General features: G+C 42.6%; 1 protein-coding gene across 1 annotated transcript in view; it reads right to left on the bottom strand.

Moving 5' to 3' along the window:
- Positions 1 to 10220: 10220 nt before the first annotated feature.
- The window catches only part of LOC140197272 (endophilin-A1-like), a 178387-nt gene continuing 171915 nt past the window's right edge, over positions 10221 to 16692 (bottom strand). Inside the window, exons 8-9 of the mRNA XM_072257194.1 lie at positions 11649 to 11770; positions 10221 to 10965 (exon numbers count right to left, since the gene is read on the bottom strand). Of these exons, the coding sequence (XP_072113295.1) occupies positions 10766 to 10965; positions 11649 to 11770 (322 nt within the window). The 3' untranslated portion in view covers positions 10221 to 10765. The remainder of the gene's footprint in view (positions 10966 to 11648; positions 11771 to 16692) is intronic.

The raw sequence follows: 16692 nt of genomic DNA on the forward strand, positions 1-16692 counted from the left end.
TGATGATGGCTGCATCAGTTTGACCAGAATATCTTCAACTGGTACGAAGCACATATCCTTTCCACCTGGTTTTGGATGGAAGCACATGTTGGGCCCATGAGGGTGGAAAAACTCCACTTGAACATCTTGATGATGAGCATCCACAGTGACAGCCTTTGCTAACCACCAATCTTGGTCATAAATGACTGCAAGCTAATCTCCACAGTTAATGACTCCAGAAGGTATATCTGTCATAGTCCCGTCAGGACCACTCTGGGGTTCCTGCTCCATTTCCTCCATCAGCATTGCCAAAGGCCCTCTGTTCTTTCCCATTGTGGTAGGGCCATCATTCTCCTCAGCCTGTACCCTGGCATGTGTATTTTCAGTCAACTGAAATGTTGTTGGGCTGAAACACTGGCACACCTGTGGCTCACTGCAGAAACAAGACAATGATCTGCAATGGATGCTGTGTCCGTAAGGTATGACCTGATGGATTTTCCTCGTTGCTGGTACAGGTTTCAGTGGTTGAAAAAGGAGTGCATCATATGTCTGCATGTCACTTTCAGCAATATGATAGAGCTGCGTACTGTAAAGGCTTCTTCCAACCATCTCATGGAAGATTTTGCTTCCCTGTAGCATCTGCTCTGTTTTTTTTTGGTGATTCTTGTGTTTTTTTATTTCTAGTTTGCTTTCCTCACCAAAGCTTTTTCAATTTGTTCCTATCTTTTATTATCTCGTGAAGTTTATTTTTCAAAGCTTCCATCTCTCTCAAGTATGTTGCTCTTGGTTTCCTTCTTTCCCGTTCCCCTGCTATAGACTGCCTACTGCGAGCTGGCTCCTGTATAGTCTGATCCAATGGACTATCTGAGGGAGTTTCTGGGTGTTCTGGGCCCAATCTCTTACGCTCTCTTGACTCTTGCTGTCTACGTTTCCACACCTTTCTCTTACTCCTCTTTTCCCTTTCATTCAAATCGCTGATAGTTTTTATCTTCCCATCCTCTACTCTCTTCTTCCATCTTTGCTTCTCCTTTCTCAGGTATTCCTCCTTTAACTCTGGCTCACTATATATTTTCTCTCTCTGCTTTTTTTGGTATTCCCTGTTTCTTCTCCTTCGCTCCTCCACTGATAGCTGCTGCCTAGCCATAACTTCCTAAAATACATAAAAGGAAGGCCAGAATTTAATGGAATTACTATGAAATTGTGCAAAATTACTATGAATTTAATTATGTTTAATTTGGTGAAATTTTATAACATGATTATGAAATAGTGCAACTAAATTCATTTTTGATTTTAGTCATTGGGGATACATATAGTAAGGAAATATTGTAGGCCTGTGTGTGGAAGAAATAAAGGGGAAATTATGTATATTATAAATAAAGAGGTTAATGAAACATTACAAGCCATATTACTATTTATTGTGATCATAAATTATATTAAAGCCTCCACTGAGGATGATTTGGATGTTTTTGTCAACACCATCAGACAGAAAACCTGACGGTGTTGATGTCTAACGGTGGTGACGAAAACACACTTTTTTACATGACATGCATGAGTTGTATACAGGAGCCATCTTGTTTTCCCTCTGTTGCTAGCTGCCTCTAACCTCTAAAAATGCATAAATTTATGTCATAATTTAAAATAATTCTTTCTATACAAAAGAGACAGTGTTGACACATCATGGTTGTGACAGCAGCAACATCAATAAATATGTAAAAATTATTGAAAAAATAGCAAACTTACAGGAGCTTGTTTGACCTTGTTGCATTTAGCAGATGTGAAGGGTGGAAAGGGGGTCCTCAGGAATATAGTTGAACAAGTGGTTGCCTGATTTTATTGCTTTTTTTATAAATATCTGATGGTGTTGACAAAAACTTGGGACAATTTTTGAGCAACCACAAAATAAGAGTAAATATTGTTGAAAATTCAATGCTTTTAGTTTTGAAGAGGTTTTTCACTCTACCCTTTCAACTGGCATATATATTATACATTTTAAATGATTTTTTCACACCTTTTTATCAAATTGAAATGATAATCTCTTACCTGAGGACAAATGATTTTGTGGGTACTGGGCTATCATAGAACATAGAACATAGAATATACAGCACAGTTCAGGCCCTTCCGCGCACATTGTAGTGCCGACCCTCAAAACCTGCTTCCCATATAACCCCTCCACCTTAAATTCCTCCATATACCTGTATAGTAGTCTCTTAAACTTCACTAGTGTATCTGCCTCCACCACTGACTCAGGCAGTGCATTCCACGCCCCAAACACTCTCTGAGTAAAAAACCTTCCTCTAATATCCCCCTTGAACTTCCCACCCCTTACCTTGAAGCCATGTCCTCTTGTATTGAGCAGTGGTGCCCTGGGGAAGAGGCGCTGGCTATCCGCTCTGTCTATTCCTCTTATTATCTTGTACACCTCTATCATGTCTCCTCTCATCCTCCTTCTCTCCAAAGAGTAAAGCCCTAGCTCCCTTAATCTCTGATCATAATGCATACTTTGTAAACCAGGCAGCATTAATTTATAAAATTAAAAATAAACATATGAAAAAATGTTGCATTTGTGCAAAAGACCCTCAGCTGATCAACTCTGATTATTTTAAATAAGAAAATGTTATTCATTCATTTTCAATGGAATTAGCATTTTTCTTAGTGGGACATGTTTTCGCCGAAGTCTCAAGAATCAGTGAGTAGTGTCACAGGTAGATAGGGCCGTAAAGAACGCTTATGGTACATTGGCCTTCATAGAACAAAGTATTCAGTGCAGGTGTTAGGATGTTTTATTGAAGTGTTTAAGATATTGGTGAGGCCTAAATTGGAGTATTGTGTGCAGTTTTGGTCAACTACTCACAGAAAAGATGTAAATAAGATTGAAAGAATGAAAGGAGGACATTGTCAGGACTAGAGGATCGATAAGGAATGATTGAAAAGGTTAGAACTTTACTCCATGGAACATAAGACTGAGGGGAGATTTGATGGAGGTAAACAAAATTATGATGGGAATAGATAGGATAAGTTCAAGCAGGCTTTTTCCACAGAGGTTGAGTGAGACGACAACTAGAGGTCATGGCTTGAGGGTGAATTATGAAATGGTTAAGGGGAGCATGAGGGGGAACTTCTTCACTCAAAGGTTAGTGAAAATGTGGAACAAGCTGCCAACACAAGTGGTGGATGCGATTCCAATTTGAACGTTTACCAGAAGTTTGGCTCGGTAAATGGATGGGAGGAATATGGAAAGCAATGGTCTGGATGCTGGCTGATGCGACTAGGCAGTTTAAATTGTTCGGCGCTGGGTAGATGGGGTGAAGGGCCTGATTCTGTGTTGTAGTTTTCTACGACTCTATGAAAATTATGGGTAAATGTGATGTTTTTAGAGCATGGAACTATGATGTTGTGACCATTACATACTTTTGGTTGAGAAATTGATAGAAATGGGTGCTTAATGTCTCAAGGTTTTGATGTTTTAGAAAAGATAGAGAGGGAGTTAAAGGAAGGGCTGGGGAGGGGGAAAGATGCACTATTATTCAGGGACAATATCACAGCTGCACTCAGAGGGGACAGTATGAAGGGCTCGTACACAGAGTCTACATGTGGGTAAACTCAAAAATCGGAAGGGTGCAATCACTTTGATGGGATTGTACTACAGACTGCCCAAAAGCCACTGGAGCAATGAGGAGCAGATATGGAATCAGATTAAGAAAATGTGTAAAAATAATAGGATTGCTGTCATGGGGGCTTCAAATTCCTTAATATAAACTGGGACCTTCTGAGTGCAAGAGGCTTAGATGGGGCAGAATTTGTTAGGTGCATCCAGGAGGGTTTCTCAAATAAATATGTTGATGGACCAACAAGAGACGGGGCAGTACTGGGTACTGGACCTGGTGTTAGGTAATGACCCTGGCCGAGTGACCGACCTTTCAGTGGGTGAACGGTCAGAGAACAGTAACCACAACATCTTAAGTTTTATAAGAGCTATAGATAAGGATAAGTATGGGCTTTAGAACATAGAACACAGAAAATTTACAGGCCCTTCGGCCCACAACGTTGTGCCGCCCATGTAACTAGAAACTGCCTAGAATTTCCCTATGGCATAGCCCTCTATTTTCCTAAGCTCCGTGTACCTATCTAAGAGTCTCTTAAAAGACCCTACTGTATCCGGCTCTACCACCATCGCTGGCAGTGCATTCCACACACCCACCACTCTCTGTGTGAAAACCTTACCTCTGACATCCCCCTTGTACCTATCTCCAAGCACATTAAAACTATGTCCCCTCATGTTAGCCATTTCAGTCCTGGGAAAAAGCTATCCACACAGTCAATGCCTCTCATCATCTTATACACCTCTATCAGGTCACCTCTCATCCTCCGTCGCTCCAAGGAGAAAAGGCCAAGTTCACTTTACCTATTCTCATAAGGCACACTCTCCAATCCAGGCAGCATTCTTGTAAATCTCCTCTGCACTCTCTCTATAGTATCCACATCCTTCCTGTAGTGAGGTGACCAGAACTGAACACAGTACTCCAACTAGAGTTTAAATAAGGTCTTATATATCTGTAACATTACCTCACAGCTCTTGATCTCAATCCCACGGCTGATAAAGGCCAACACACCACAGTCAACCTGTGCAGCGGCTTTGAGTGTCTTATAGACCCCAAGATCTCCACACTGCCAAGAGTCTTACCAGTAGTATTATATTCTGTCTTCAAATTTGACCTACTGAAATGAACCACTTCACACTTATCTGGGTTGAACTCCATCTGCCACTTCTCAGCCCAGTTCTGCATCCTATCAATGTCCCACTGTAACCTTTGACAACTCATCCAGATCATTTATGAAAATCACAAAGAGGAGGGACCCCAGAACAGAACCTACGGAACACTGCTGGTCACCATCCTTCATGCAGAATACAAATCATCCACAACCATTCTTTGCCTTCTGTGGTCAAGCCAATTCTGGATCCACAAAGCAAGCTCTCCTTGGATCCCATGCATCCTTACTTTCTGAATGAGACACACATGTGGAAACCTTATCAATCGGAAATCCATATACACTATATCCACTGCTCAACCTTCATCAATGTGTTTTGTTACATCCTCAAAGAATTCATTCAGGTTTGTAAGGCATAACCTGCCCTTACCAAAGCCACACTGACTACCCTGATCAGATGATGTCTCTCCAAGTGCTCATAAATCCTGCCTTTCAGGATCTCCTCCAACAACTTGCCTACCACTGAAGTAAGACTCACTGGTCTATAATTTTCTGGGTTACTTCTAGAACAAGGGAACAATGTTTGCACCTTCCAATCCTCTGGTACTTCTCCCATCTCTATTGATGATGCAAAGAACATTGTCAGAAGCTCAGCAAACTCCTCCCTCACTTTCCACAGTAAACTGAGATATATCTCCTCCAGCGACTTAACTTAATACCTTTCTAAAGCTCCAGCACATCTTCTTTTTTGATGTCTATATACTCAAGCATTTCAGTCTGCTTTAAGTCATCCCCATAATTGCCAAGGTCCTTTTCACTGGTGAATACTGAAGCAAAGTATTCATTAAGTACCTCCACTACCCCCTCCAGCTCCACACACACTCTTGATTGGTCCTATTCTGTTGCGGCTCATCCTCATGCTTGTAGAATGCCTTGGGGTTTTCCTCAATCCTGCTCACCAAGACCTTCTCATGGCCCTTCCTAGCTCTCCCAATTTCATTCTTCAGCTCCTTCCTGTCACCTTTGTCATCTTCTAGAGCTCTAAAAGTACCCATTTCTTCTGAATTCTAGTGAATACAGGCCCAGAGCCATCAAACGCTCTTCATATAACAAGCCATTCAATCCTGGAATCATTTTCGTAAACCTCCTTTGAACCTTCTCCAATTTCAGCATGTCTTTTCTGAGATATGGGGCCCAAACCAGCTCACACTATCTCATGTGAGGCCTCATCAGTGCTTTACATTATAGTCTCAACACTAAATCCTTGGTTTTGTATTCTAGCCCTCTTGAAATGACACCTGCAAATTAACATTTAGGGAATCCTGCACAAGGACTCCCAAGTCCATTTGCACCCCAGTCTTTTATATTTCTCTCCATTTAGAAAATTGATTTCATTTCTTTTACCAATGTGCATGATCATACACTTACTGACACTATACCCGATTCGCCATTTCTTTGTCATTCTCCTAATCTGTCCAAGTCCTTCTGTAGCCTCTTTACTTCCTCAAAACACTCTGGCCCTGCACCTACCTTCATATCGTCTGCAAACTTTGCAACAAAGACATCAATTCCATTATGTTTATACTGACATATAAAGAATCAGTCCCAACACAGACCCCTGTGGAACACCACTAGTCACCAGCTGCCAGCCAGAAAAGGCTCCCTTTATTCCCACTCTTTGCCAATCAGCCACTGATTTATCCACGCTAAAATCTTTCCTGTTATACCATGGGCTCATAGCTTGTTAAGCAGCCTCATCTTTACCTTTTTGATTACTTTTTTATTTGCCTTATGTTGGTTTTTAAAAGCTTCCCATTCTTCTAACCTCCCACTAATTTTTGCTCCATTATATGCCCTGTCTTTGGCATTTATGTTGGTTTGAACTCCTCTTGTTAGCTATGGTTGTGTCATCTTTCTTTAGAATACTTCTTCCTCTTTGGGATGTATATATCCCACGCCTTTCCCCTAGGTGTTCATTTCCTCCTGCATCCCGACAGGTGCCTGCAGGTTGATTGGCTATTGTCAATGATCAGTTAGTATAGACAAGTGGTGGAACGATGAAAGGAGAATGGATGAACTTGTGAGAAGTTCCAGTATACAGGGAAGTAGACAGAGTGGGAATCGGTCTGATGGGAACAGGAACAGACATGATGGGCTGAATAGCCTCTGCAGTATAGGTGCACACTATTTGTAGGAGAGTATTAAACTGGAGCATGGTAAATTATGAGAACATTCGGCAGGAACGAGGGAGAGTTAATTGGAAATAGCTGTTTCTGGGTAAGTCCACATCCAGCATCTGGAGGGTGTTCAAACGCCAAATAAACAGAGTACAGGGCAGGTATGTTCCGGTAAGAAGGAAGGACAAGGATGGCAAGGTGAGAGAACCTTGGATGTCGAGGGAGGTGATGCATTTGATCAAGAAGAAAAAGGAAAAGTATGTAAAGCTTAGAAAGCTAGAATCAAACAGAGCTCCTGAAGATTATAAAGAAGCCAGCAAAGAACTCCAAAGGGAATTACAAAAGCCAGGAGGAGCCATGGAAAGTCTTTGGTAAGTGGGATTAAAGGAAATCTCAAGGCATTCTATACGTATATCAAGAGCAAGAAGATAACCAGGAAGAGGGAAGGACCACTTAAGGATGAAGGGGGTATCATTTACTTGGATGCAGGGAAAGTGGGTGATAGCCTGAATGATTACTATATATCAGCTTTTACCAAGACAGAGAGGATAGGGAAATCAGTACTGAGTGCATTGACACGATTGGGCACTTTGAGGTAAGAGGAGGTAGAGTTAGGTCTCTTAACGAGCTACAGGTGGTAAGTCCCCAGGGCCTGATGGGATATAACCCAGGTTATTAAGAGAGGTAAATGAGGATATTGCTGAGGGCTTGACCAATATTTTTGTGTTCCCTCTCGCCACAGTTGAGGTCCCAGAGGACTGGCCAATAGCTAATGTTGTTCCATGACTCAAGAAGGAACCAGAGATAATCCTGGAAACTATAGACCAGTGAGTCTCACGTCAGTGGTAGGTAAGTTTCTGGAGAGAATTCTTAGGGATAGGAGTTATGAGCATTTGTAAAACCATGGCCTAATTAAGGAGAGTCAGCATGTCTTTCTGTGGGGCAAGTCGTGTCCTACTAACTTGATTGAGTTTACTTATTTATTTATTTGTTTTATTTAGTGACGCAGCGTGGAGTAAGCTCTTGGATCGTGAAGCAGTATGGAGTACGAGCTAGGTACCCCAGCAATGGCCAACAGACCCAATTAACCTTAGCCTAATCATGGAACAATTTATAATGACCAATTAACCTACCCAATACAGTACTTTTTTTGGACTGTGGGAGGAAATCAGAGGACCTGGAGAAAAGACACACACTCAACTGGGAGGATGTACAGACTCCCTACGGAACAGTGCCAGAATTGAACTCCAAACTCTGGAATGCCCTGAGCCGTAAAGCGTCACGCTAACCGCTATGCTACCGTAGCCTCGTTTTTGACAGGGTGTTGCGGGTGATAGATGAAAGTCGAACTGCGGGTGTTGTCTGTATGAATTTTAGACAAGGTCCCTCATGGGAGGCTCATCCAGAAGATCATGATGCATGTGATCTATGGTGAATTAGCCATTTGGAATCAGAATTGGCTTGCCCATAGAAGACAGAAGGTAAAATACTTATTCCAGCTGGAGGCCGTGATCAGTGGTGTTCTGCAGGGATCTGTGCTGGGACCTCTGCTGTTTGTGATGTTTATAAATGACTTGGATGAAAACATAGATGGGTGTGTTAGTAAGTTTGCAGATGATATCAAGATTGGTGCTGTTATGGATAGTGTGGAAGACTGGCAAAGAATACAATGGGATATAGATCAGATGCAGCTATGAGAGTAGAGAAACGGCAGATGGAGTTGAGCACTGTCAAATGTGAAGGGTTGCACTTTGGTAGGTCAAATGTGAAGAGGCAGTACACTTAGACCCTTAATGGCATTGACGAGCAGAGAAATTTTGGGGTCCAAGTTCATACCCCCTTTAAAGTAGCTACACAGATTGATACAGTGGTTAAGATGTCATACAGCAGGCTTGCCTTCATTAATTGGGGCATTGTGTCCAAATGTCAGGAAGTTATGCTGCAGCTTTATAAAACTCTACTTAGGCCGTATCTGGAGTATTGTATATACCTGGTCACCCCTTTATAGGAAGGATGTTGAGGTGTTGGATAGGGTGCAGAAAAGGTTTTCCAGAGGGCATGTGCTATAATAACAGGGTGGACAGACTTGGGGTGTTTTCTCTGGAGCAGATGAGGCTGCTCGGAGATCTAATAGAGGTTTCGAAGATTATGAGAAGCATAGGTAAGAGTACACAGTCTGTATCTTTTCCCACGGGTTAAAGTGTCCAATACCAGACGGCATCCATTTAAGGTGAGAGAGGATAATGATAGGGGAAAGGTTTTTACACAGAGAATGGTGGTTGCTGGAATGCGCTTCCTGGAAGGGTGGTAGAGATAGAAGCATTAGAGACTTTTAAGAGAAATTTAGGGAAGCACATTCGTGTGAGGAAAATGGAAGGATATGGACATTGTAGGCAGAAGAGATTATTTCAGTTTGCCATTTGATTACTCATTTAATTGGTTCGGCACGACATTGTGAACTGAAGGGCCTGTTCCTGTGCTGTACTCAATACATACTTATGAAAGCCAATATACCAAAAGCTCCCTTACAACCCTACTACCTCTGACACCACTTTAAAGGAATTATTCTAAGGTCCTTCCATTGTACCATACTCATCAGTGCCCTACCACTCACCGTGTAACTCCTACCCTTGTGTCTCCTCCCAAAGTGCAACACCTCACATTTGCCAGCATTAAATTCCATCTGCCATTACTGTACAGTATGTTTAAATGATTCTATGAATGCAATTCTCTCTGTCTTTCTCTGCCAGAGGTGCTGCCTCTTTGTGTGGTACTCTTCCAGTCCTCCCTGCTCTCTCATTAATGCCCTCCCTACCATGCAGCCACATACCGGTTCTTTAAAGGAGCAACAGTCCCTCAGTGCTGCCTCTACCATAGTGCCATTCCTGCTACAATGCAACATTTCCTCAGTAACACTCCTCTGACAGTGGTGAGCTCTGTTTTTTTCTGTCTTACTATGCAGCATTGTCTCCCTCTTGCACTGTTCAGTCATCCCTCAATCCTACCCCTCCATGAGTGCAGCAATCCTCAACACGGTCCCTCTGACAGATGCAGTGCTCCTCAACACTGCATCTACAACAGTACAGTCCCTCTGCTGGTCCTGAGATACTTAGCACTTGACAAAGTCAGGAACCTGCTCAACGAAATAAAGCTACTGGGATTTAGATGGTTGCGGGGTTATGGAATGGCAAGGAGTGGCACGCACGGTGAAGAGGAAACAAGTAATCTGCTGAGGCAGAGCATTGTAATGCTTATATCATATACCCATTACATAGAGAACTAGAATGTCAATTATGAAATACGAGACAACGGTCCCTTGAAAAAATAATCCAGAGATAATTCAGAGTTTACTGACCATTTTAATAGCTGGGATTTCACACATTAAGCAACCAAGTTTTAAATCACTGTATTTTCAGATTTAGCACAAATAGAATAAAACAATTCATTTCGCACATATATACTTTCTTGTTTCAGTTTAGATAAATATATTCTCAGGAACCAAACTGTACAGCTTTACTACTGTTACAAAAATAAGATAAGCAAGATGCAGCAGGATTCACACGTGGACACGAAGGACAGGAACGGTGAAGCGCTCTCTGGTTACATCCACAATGTGATTGTGTTTTATTAAGCATGATGGTTGTGCTGTAGTCCTCACTGAGGGCACAATAGACTAAACAGATCCAAAACGGTATGGGGCAACAACGCTTGTGCCTATACTCACTACAGATGCAACTGAGTGCAACAATTAGGATTATGATACATGTAAACCAAAGACTTTACACCAAGGGAGCTCATTGATAACCAGTGTCACTGCATCAGACAATCCCACAAACTGCAGCACCTCTATCAGTTTAATAAGTGGCACAAGCATAATGGCAGATTGGGTTACAATAATCATCCTAATGAGGTAAAGGGACTAATACTTGAACATAGTTGATAGGAAAAAATCCCGACTGTCCGTGGAGCATCCCTTCATACCAGTTGTCATCGATTTGATTGGTGAGAGTGATGACATCGCCTTCTTTGAAGCCCAGTTCCCCTTCATTCTCAGGTTCAAAGTCATACGCAGCCCTGCAACACGGCTGGTCTAATGGCGTACCTGCGGTTTAGAAAGCCGGAACTGTTATAATAATTATTTACTGATCAGTAATACAAAGATCCGCTGGAACTCTGAGAAAAGTTAATTGCAAATTATTTGCTGAGGTCACAAGCATCATGTGAAGCCGCGCAGCGTTTAGGTTAAAGATTGGTGAAGGCCTAATGCACCACATGTATTCCATCTCTCACAGCTCTTTGATAGTGAGTTAAAACATCTTTCTTAAACTCAGGCCTTCAAACCTCTAAATCATGGAAAAATAAACAGCAGTCAACCAGATCTGAGAAATACCAAATACGAAAAGATTACTGACTTGTGTTGTGACTCTCTACTTATCTCAGAATTCTTGTTTCATACGGTCCACCCCTGGCCTGAGAGCAACAGAGATCCCCAGACAGCCCACCACACCGTCTTGTGGCAGGAAATGTCAGCATGCTTCGCTTAGCTGGGAAATACGACGGACTTCACTCAGCAGGGCTCAGATCAGGAGCAAAGTAAACTGATCTTCCCATCACTTGTCTACTCTTCTCATTACGCTTTGGGTGTATTTTGACTGGAATCAGTGTTATATGTTTTGAGTAAAAATGAGAGTGATGGGTCTATTTTCCAAAACTTGTCTGTTTAAGAGTGACTGTTTATAGGGAACAGACATAAAAGTGTTCAGTGCATCCACTGGTTGAAGTTACCTGTCATTTTTTGACCACTGTGAGTCACTCCACCATTTGGCTGGGCGTCATCTGCAAAATCATACGTCAAGCGAGGTTTCGGTTTGTATTCCCTTCGAGGGCGCGACGTTGCCTCCCTCATTCTACAAAAAGATAAGATAATGACAAAAGTAACCCTAACTGATGATTCTTCAGTCCATTGTGCAAAGGCATCAGGTTAAACCAAGCTGACAAGAGCAGTTGGCCATCCCATACAATATGAACGAGTTCTGTACGCCTGCACCTTGCGCTGTGATGTGGATGAACAGAATCCCTAGGCTTTGGATGACCATGCACCAGAGTTTTGCTCCACCACCCCCACCCCCCAGAATCAGCAATGAGTGCAGGTCACTTCAACTACATCCTCAGCTGACCTATCCAATGTTTCAGCTTTATGTCAACCACAGTCAACATTTCCTTTCATTAAAATAGTTCAAAACCTACATTAAAATGCTAAAGTAGGGTGCAGGACTTGTTCTTTTTTGCCTACTTGTTTCCCGGCTTGTCTTTTTAATTAGTAGCCACATTTTTAATTGGTTTATATACATTGATGTGCTTTGAATTAATCATTATTTGAACTTGATACGTACAGCTAATTTTCTCAACCATCTCTCAATGCTCACCATCTCAATGGGAGACACTTAGACACAAGGCAAATGCTTTTGGTGATGTGAACTGTTAGAAGGCCAAGAAAGGGAAAGGAGGAGATACAAATGGATCTGTCACCTGTTCCTCAATAGCTGGAGCTGTGAGCTACCAGCCATGAGGCAGTAGAAGGTAATTGTAACCACCAGCATCCTGCAACAGGGAGCATGAGGTTGTCCATCATGAGAGTTCGCGAGGAGACCCTGTTTCAATGGCTGGTCTGCTGTGCAATAGACCTCTGGATAAAATCAAAACACTTCATGCAAATTGCTCATTAACTACGATTCTCTTACTTCACTAACCCACTATTTCCTGTTCACCTTTGAATTGAATCCCTGTTTGGCTTTTGCTGCTGAAATCAGGAAGACATTCCCTGTGGGAGATAAGATCACCCATAAAAAAACTAAACTGTAGTCTTTTAAAAATAATAGAGTACATTGCTAAGCCCACCCAGGCTCAATTGCAGACCATCCACAGTGGAGAGAAATATAAGGCTACAGAACAAACAAAGTCAAGAAACAGCAACAACAACAGTGCACCCCTTCCTGATGAGCTTAACACATTCTGTGCACATTTGACCAGGCAGGGATCAGAATATCACCATCCACCCCAACAGCCCTCAATGCACCTCAACCCACATTCACAATTGTGGACGTTAAGATCCAGTCTTCCGGAAAGTAATCTTGTGGAAAGCCTTGGACTGGATGGTGTGCCTGGTTGTATCCTTAGATCCTGAGCTGAAGAACTGACAGGAGCACACACAGACATATTTAACTTCTCTGTACTTCAGTCTGTGCTTCCAACCTGCTTTAAGAAGGCTGCTAGTTCCAACTATCAAAGTAAACAAGGTATGTGCCTTAAACTGCCCTGTGGCTCTAAAATCCAACTTCATGCAGTGCTTCAGGAAGCTGGTCATGGCGTATATTAACTCCAGCCTCCCAGACAGCTGCAAGTCACCTACTGCCTGTCATGGGCTGGGCTGTTCAGATCCACACTATTCGAGTGTCCTGGAGACGGGGTAATAAACGTACAAGCACAACAAGGTAACTTAAGCCTAATTTATTATTATAAAATAGAAAGCATAAATAAACTACACAAAATACTACGTAGCAAGTCACAAAGAATTCAGGGCTCATGATTCTTAGTCACCACTTGATTCTTGCTGTTGTTGGGGGAACTCCGAATTCTGACTCATTCATGAAACCATCCCTGGGTCTTAGCAATTTCTGGTCTAGGCATAGACGATGAACCCAGGGAATGGTTCCCCAATAAATACCAGTTCCATAAGCATAGAGAGGCGTACAGAGACAGACAAACTTCTTTGATCTGTTGTTCTCATGCCATTAACTCAGCCTGGTTTCTTTCATTCAAGCAATACAATGTTCATCAACAGAGTGTTCAGCAAACCCTCTTAAATCAATTAGACACTCCTTACCTATCAGCCCACTAATGTTCTGGACTTAACATTCCTTTAGTTACAAAAGAACATTAATATTTCATATTAGTATCCCCAAATTCAAAAAAGAATCCAACAAGCCAATTTGACAAACATGAATAAAAAATTCGTCAACATAATTCTCAAAAGTGATCACCAGACATTTAGTTAATAACAGACATCCTCATGTTAATGGTGCCTGAGGCTATGAAAGAATCCATCTGCTATCACCAAACTTAAGACATTAACAGATCTGCAGTGTTTTCCTTGTATAGACACTCTACATGCTGACAGCTCGGAAAGAGTTAAATTGTCATTTTTGAACTGTTCTGACATTCATCCAGTATTTTATACATAACACAGCCAAAACCTTGGCTCTACACTTACCTCTAGAGCACATGGCCGGTACAGACACTGACATTATTGTTGTTTATTGATTAAAGCTCTACTTTGCATATTATAACTCCAAGAAAAGTTATCTCCAAACCGAGACCTGGGAGTCAACAACACTCACTGCAATTGGATCGTTAACTTTCTGACCAACAGATAGCAATCAGCAGGGACAGGTGCAACATCTGCTCCATGATTATTCTCAACATTGGTGCCCCATCAGGCTGTGTCCCTAGTCCCCTACTCTATTCTATATACAATCATGAACTGTGTGGCCTGCTCAACTCAACCTACAGATTTGCCGGAATTAAGTGGGCTGAATCTCAAGTAATGATTAGTCAGAGTGCAAGAAGGAGACAGCCTAATATTATGACATCATGACGACAACCTTTCCCTCAATGTTAACCTAAGAAAAGAGCTGGTCTGACTTCAGTAAGGGGTTTGGTGCGTACTCTTCTGCTTACATTAATGTTTCTGAGAGTGACAGGGTTGGGAGCTTCAAATTCCTAAGAATGACCATCACCAATAGCCTAGCCTAGTCCAACCATGTACACGTCGTAGCCAAGAAAGTTTACCAATGCCTCCACAAGAGGTAAACGAATTTTGCCAGTCCCCTTTGAAAGCATATTGGCCAGCCCAATAGAAAGCATCTTATCTGGATGTTTTCAAGATGGCGCTGGAGGGTGATGACTGTTTGTGTGCAACTGAAATCTACAATCACTGTCGTGGGTAATTTAGCAAGCAACGTTGTTTCACTGCATTTTAAAAATCTATTGATCTTCAAAATTGCAAGTGTCCGGACTGTAGACCAGCCAGCTAGCGAGTGCAGTTTCCCTTTAAGAAAGCGAGGCCGTTGGGCTAGGTTGCAGGTGAAACTGAAACACAGGGCCCCGAGTCACCCACTGCCTACTATCCACCTGTCTAATATACAACCAGCTTGAAGAAGTCTTTGCCCAACTAGCACCAGCATGTCATCTGTGGAGCCAGAGGTGCCAACACATTTGAGCACCGCACCCCACCCCACCACCAGGAACATTAACTGACCCATCCCAAGCCCACACTTTGGCGAGTCCGATCACCTAGCTGCACTACTTCTGGCATACAGGCCGAGACTGGAGACCTCAGCACCACTGTGAGGAGCATGAACGTATGGTCAAGGGAGTAAAGGAGCGCTTACAGGACTGCTTTGAATTGGTGGGCTGGACTATATTGAGGATTCATCTTCAGGTAGAGCATGGCACACCGCAGCACAGTACAGGCCCTTTGGCCCACAATATTGTGCCGACCTTTTAACCAACCGTTAGATCAATCTAACCCTTCCCTCCTATATTGTGCTCCGATTTCTATCATCCAATGGCCTATCTTAAGAGTTTCTTAAATGCTTTTAATGTACCTGTCTCCACTACCACCCCTGGTAGGGGACTCACCATTCTGTGTAAAGGACCTACCTATGACATCTTCCCTATACTTTCCTCTAATCACCTTAAAGTTATGCCACCTTGGTATTAGTCATTTTTGTCCTTGGGGGGAAAAAAAAGTCTCTCTGCCTATCCACTCGATCTATGCCTCTTATCATCTTATACGTCGCTATCAAGTCACCTCTCACCCTCCGTCGGTCCAAAGAGAAAATCTCTAGCTCACATGCTCTCCAATCCAGGCAGCATCCTGGTAAATCTCCTCTGCAACCTCTCAAAAGTTTCCACATTTTTCCTATAATGAGGCTACCAGAACTGAGAACAATGTTCCAAGTGTGGTCTATCTATAAGGGTTTTATAGAGCTGCAACATCACCTCACAGCTATTGAACTCAATCCCCCGACTAATGAAGGCCAATGCACCAGACACTTTCTTAAGCCCCATCAACACATTGCAACTTCGAGGGATCTACGGACCCTAAGACCCCGCTGTTCCTTCACACTGAAGAATCATGCCATTAACCCTGCATCAGGCTTTCAAGTTCAACCTTCCAAAGTGCATCACTTAGCACCTTTCCCAGATTGGACTCCATCTACCACATCTCAGCCCAGCCCTGCATCTTTTCAATGTCTCATTGTAACCTACTACAGCCTTCTACAATAGGCTATACTCCACCAACCACTGTGTCACTTGCAAGCTTACATTTCCTCATCCTAGTCATTTATAAAAATCACAAAGAACAGGAGTCCTAGAATAGATCCCTGTGGAACACCACTGGGTCACCACCCTCCAGGCAGAATACACTCCATCTACAACCATCCTCTGCCTTCTATGGGCAAGACAATTCTGTATCACAGTCTTGTTACCCTGGATCCCGCATCTCCTGAATTTCTCAATGAACCTACCATGGGAACCTATCAAGTGCCTTACAAAAACTCACATACACCACACCTCCTGTTCTATCGCCCTCAATATACCCGTAACATCTTCAAAGAACTCAATCAGGCTCATGAAGCATGACCTGCCCCTCAAAAAGCCATGTTGAGTATCCCTATTCAGAGTATGGTACCCCAAAAGCTCATGAATCCTCTCTCTAAGAATCTTCTCCAGTAATTTGCCCACCACTGAAGTAAGAGTCAGT

This window comes from Mobula birostris, chromosome 5, assembly GCF_030028105.1.
Source record: "Mobula birostris isolate sMobBir1 chromosome 5, sMobBir1.hap1, whole genome shotgun sequence".
NCBI lineage: Eukaryota > Metazoa > Chordata > Chondrichthyes > Myliobatiformes > Myliobatidae > Mobula > Mobula birostris.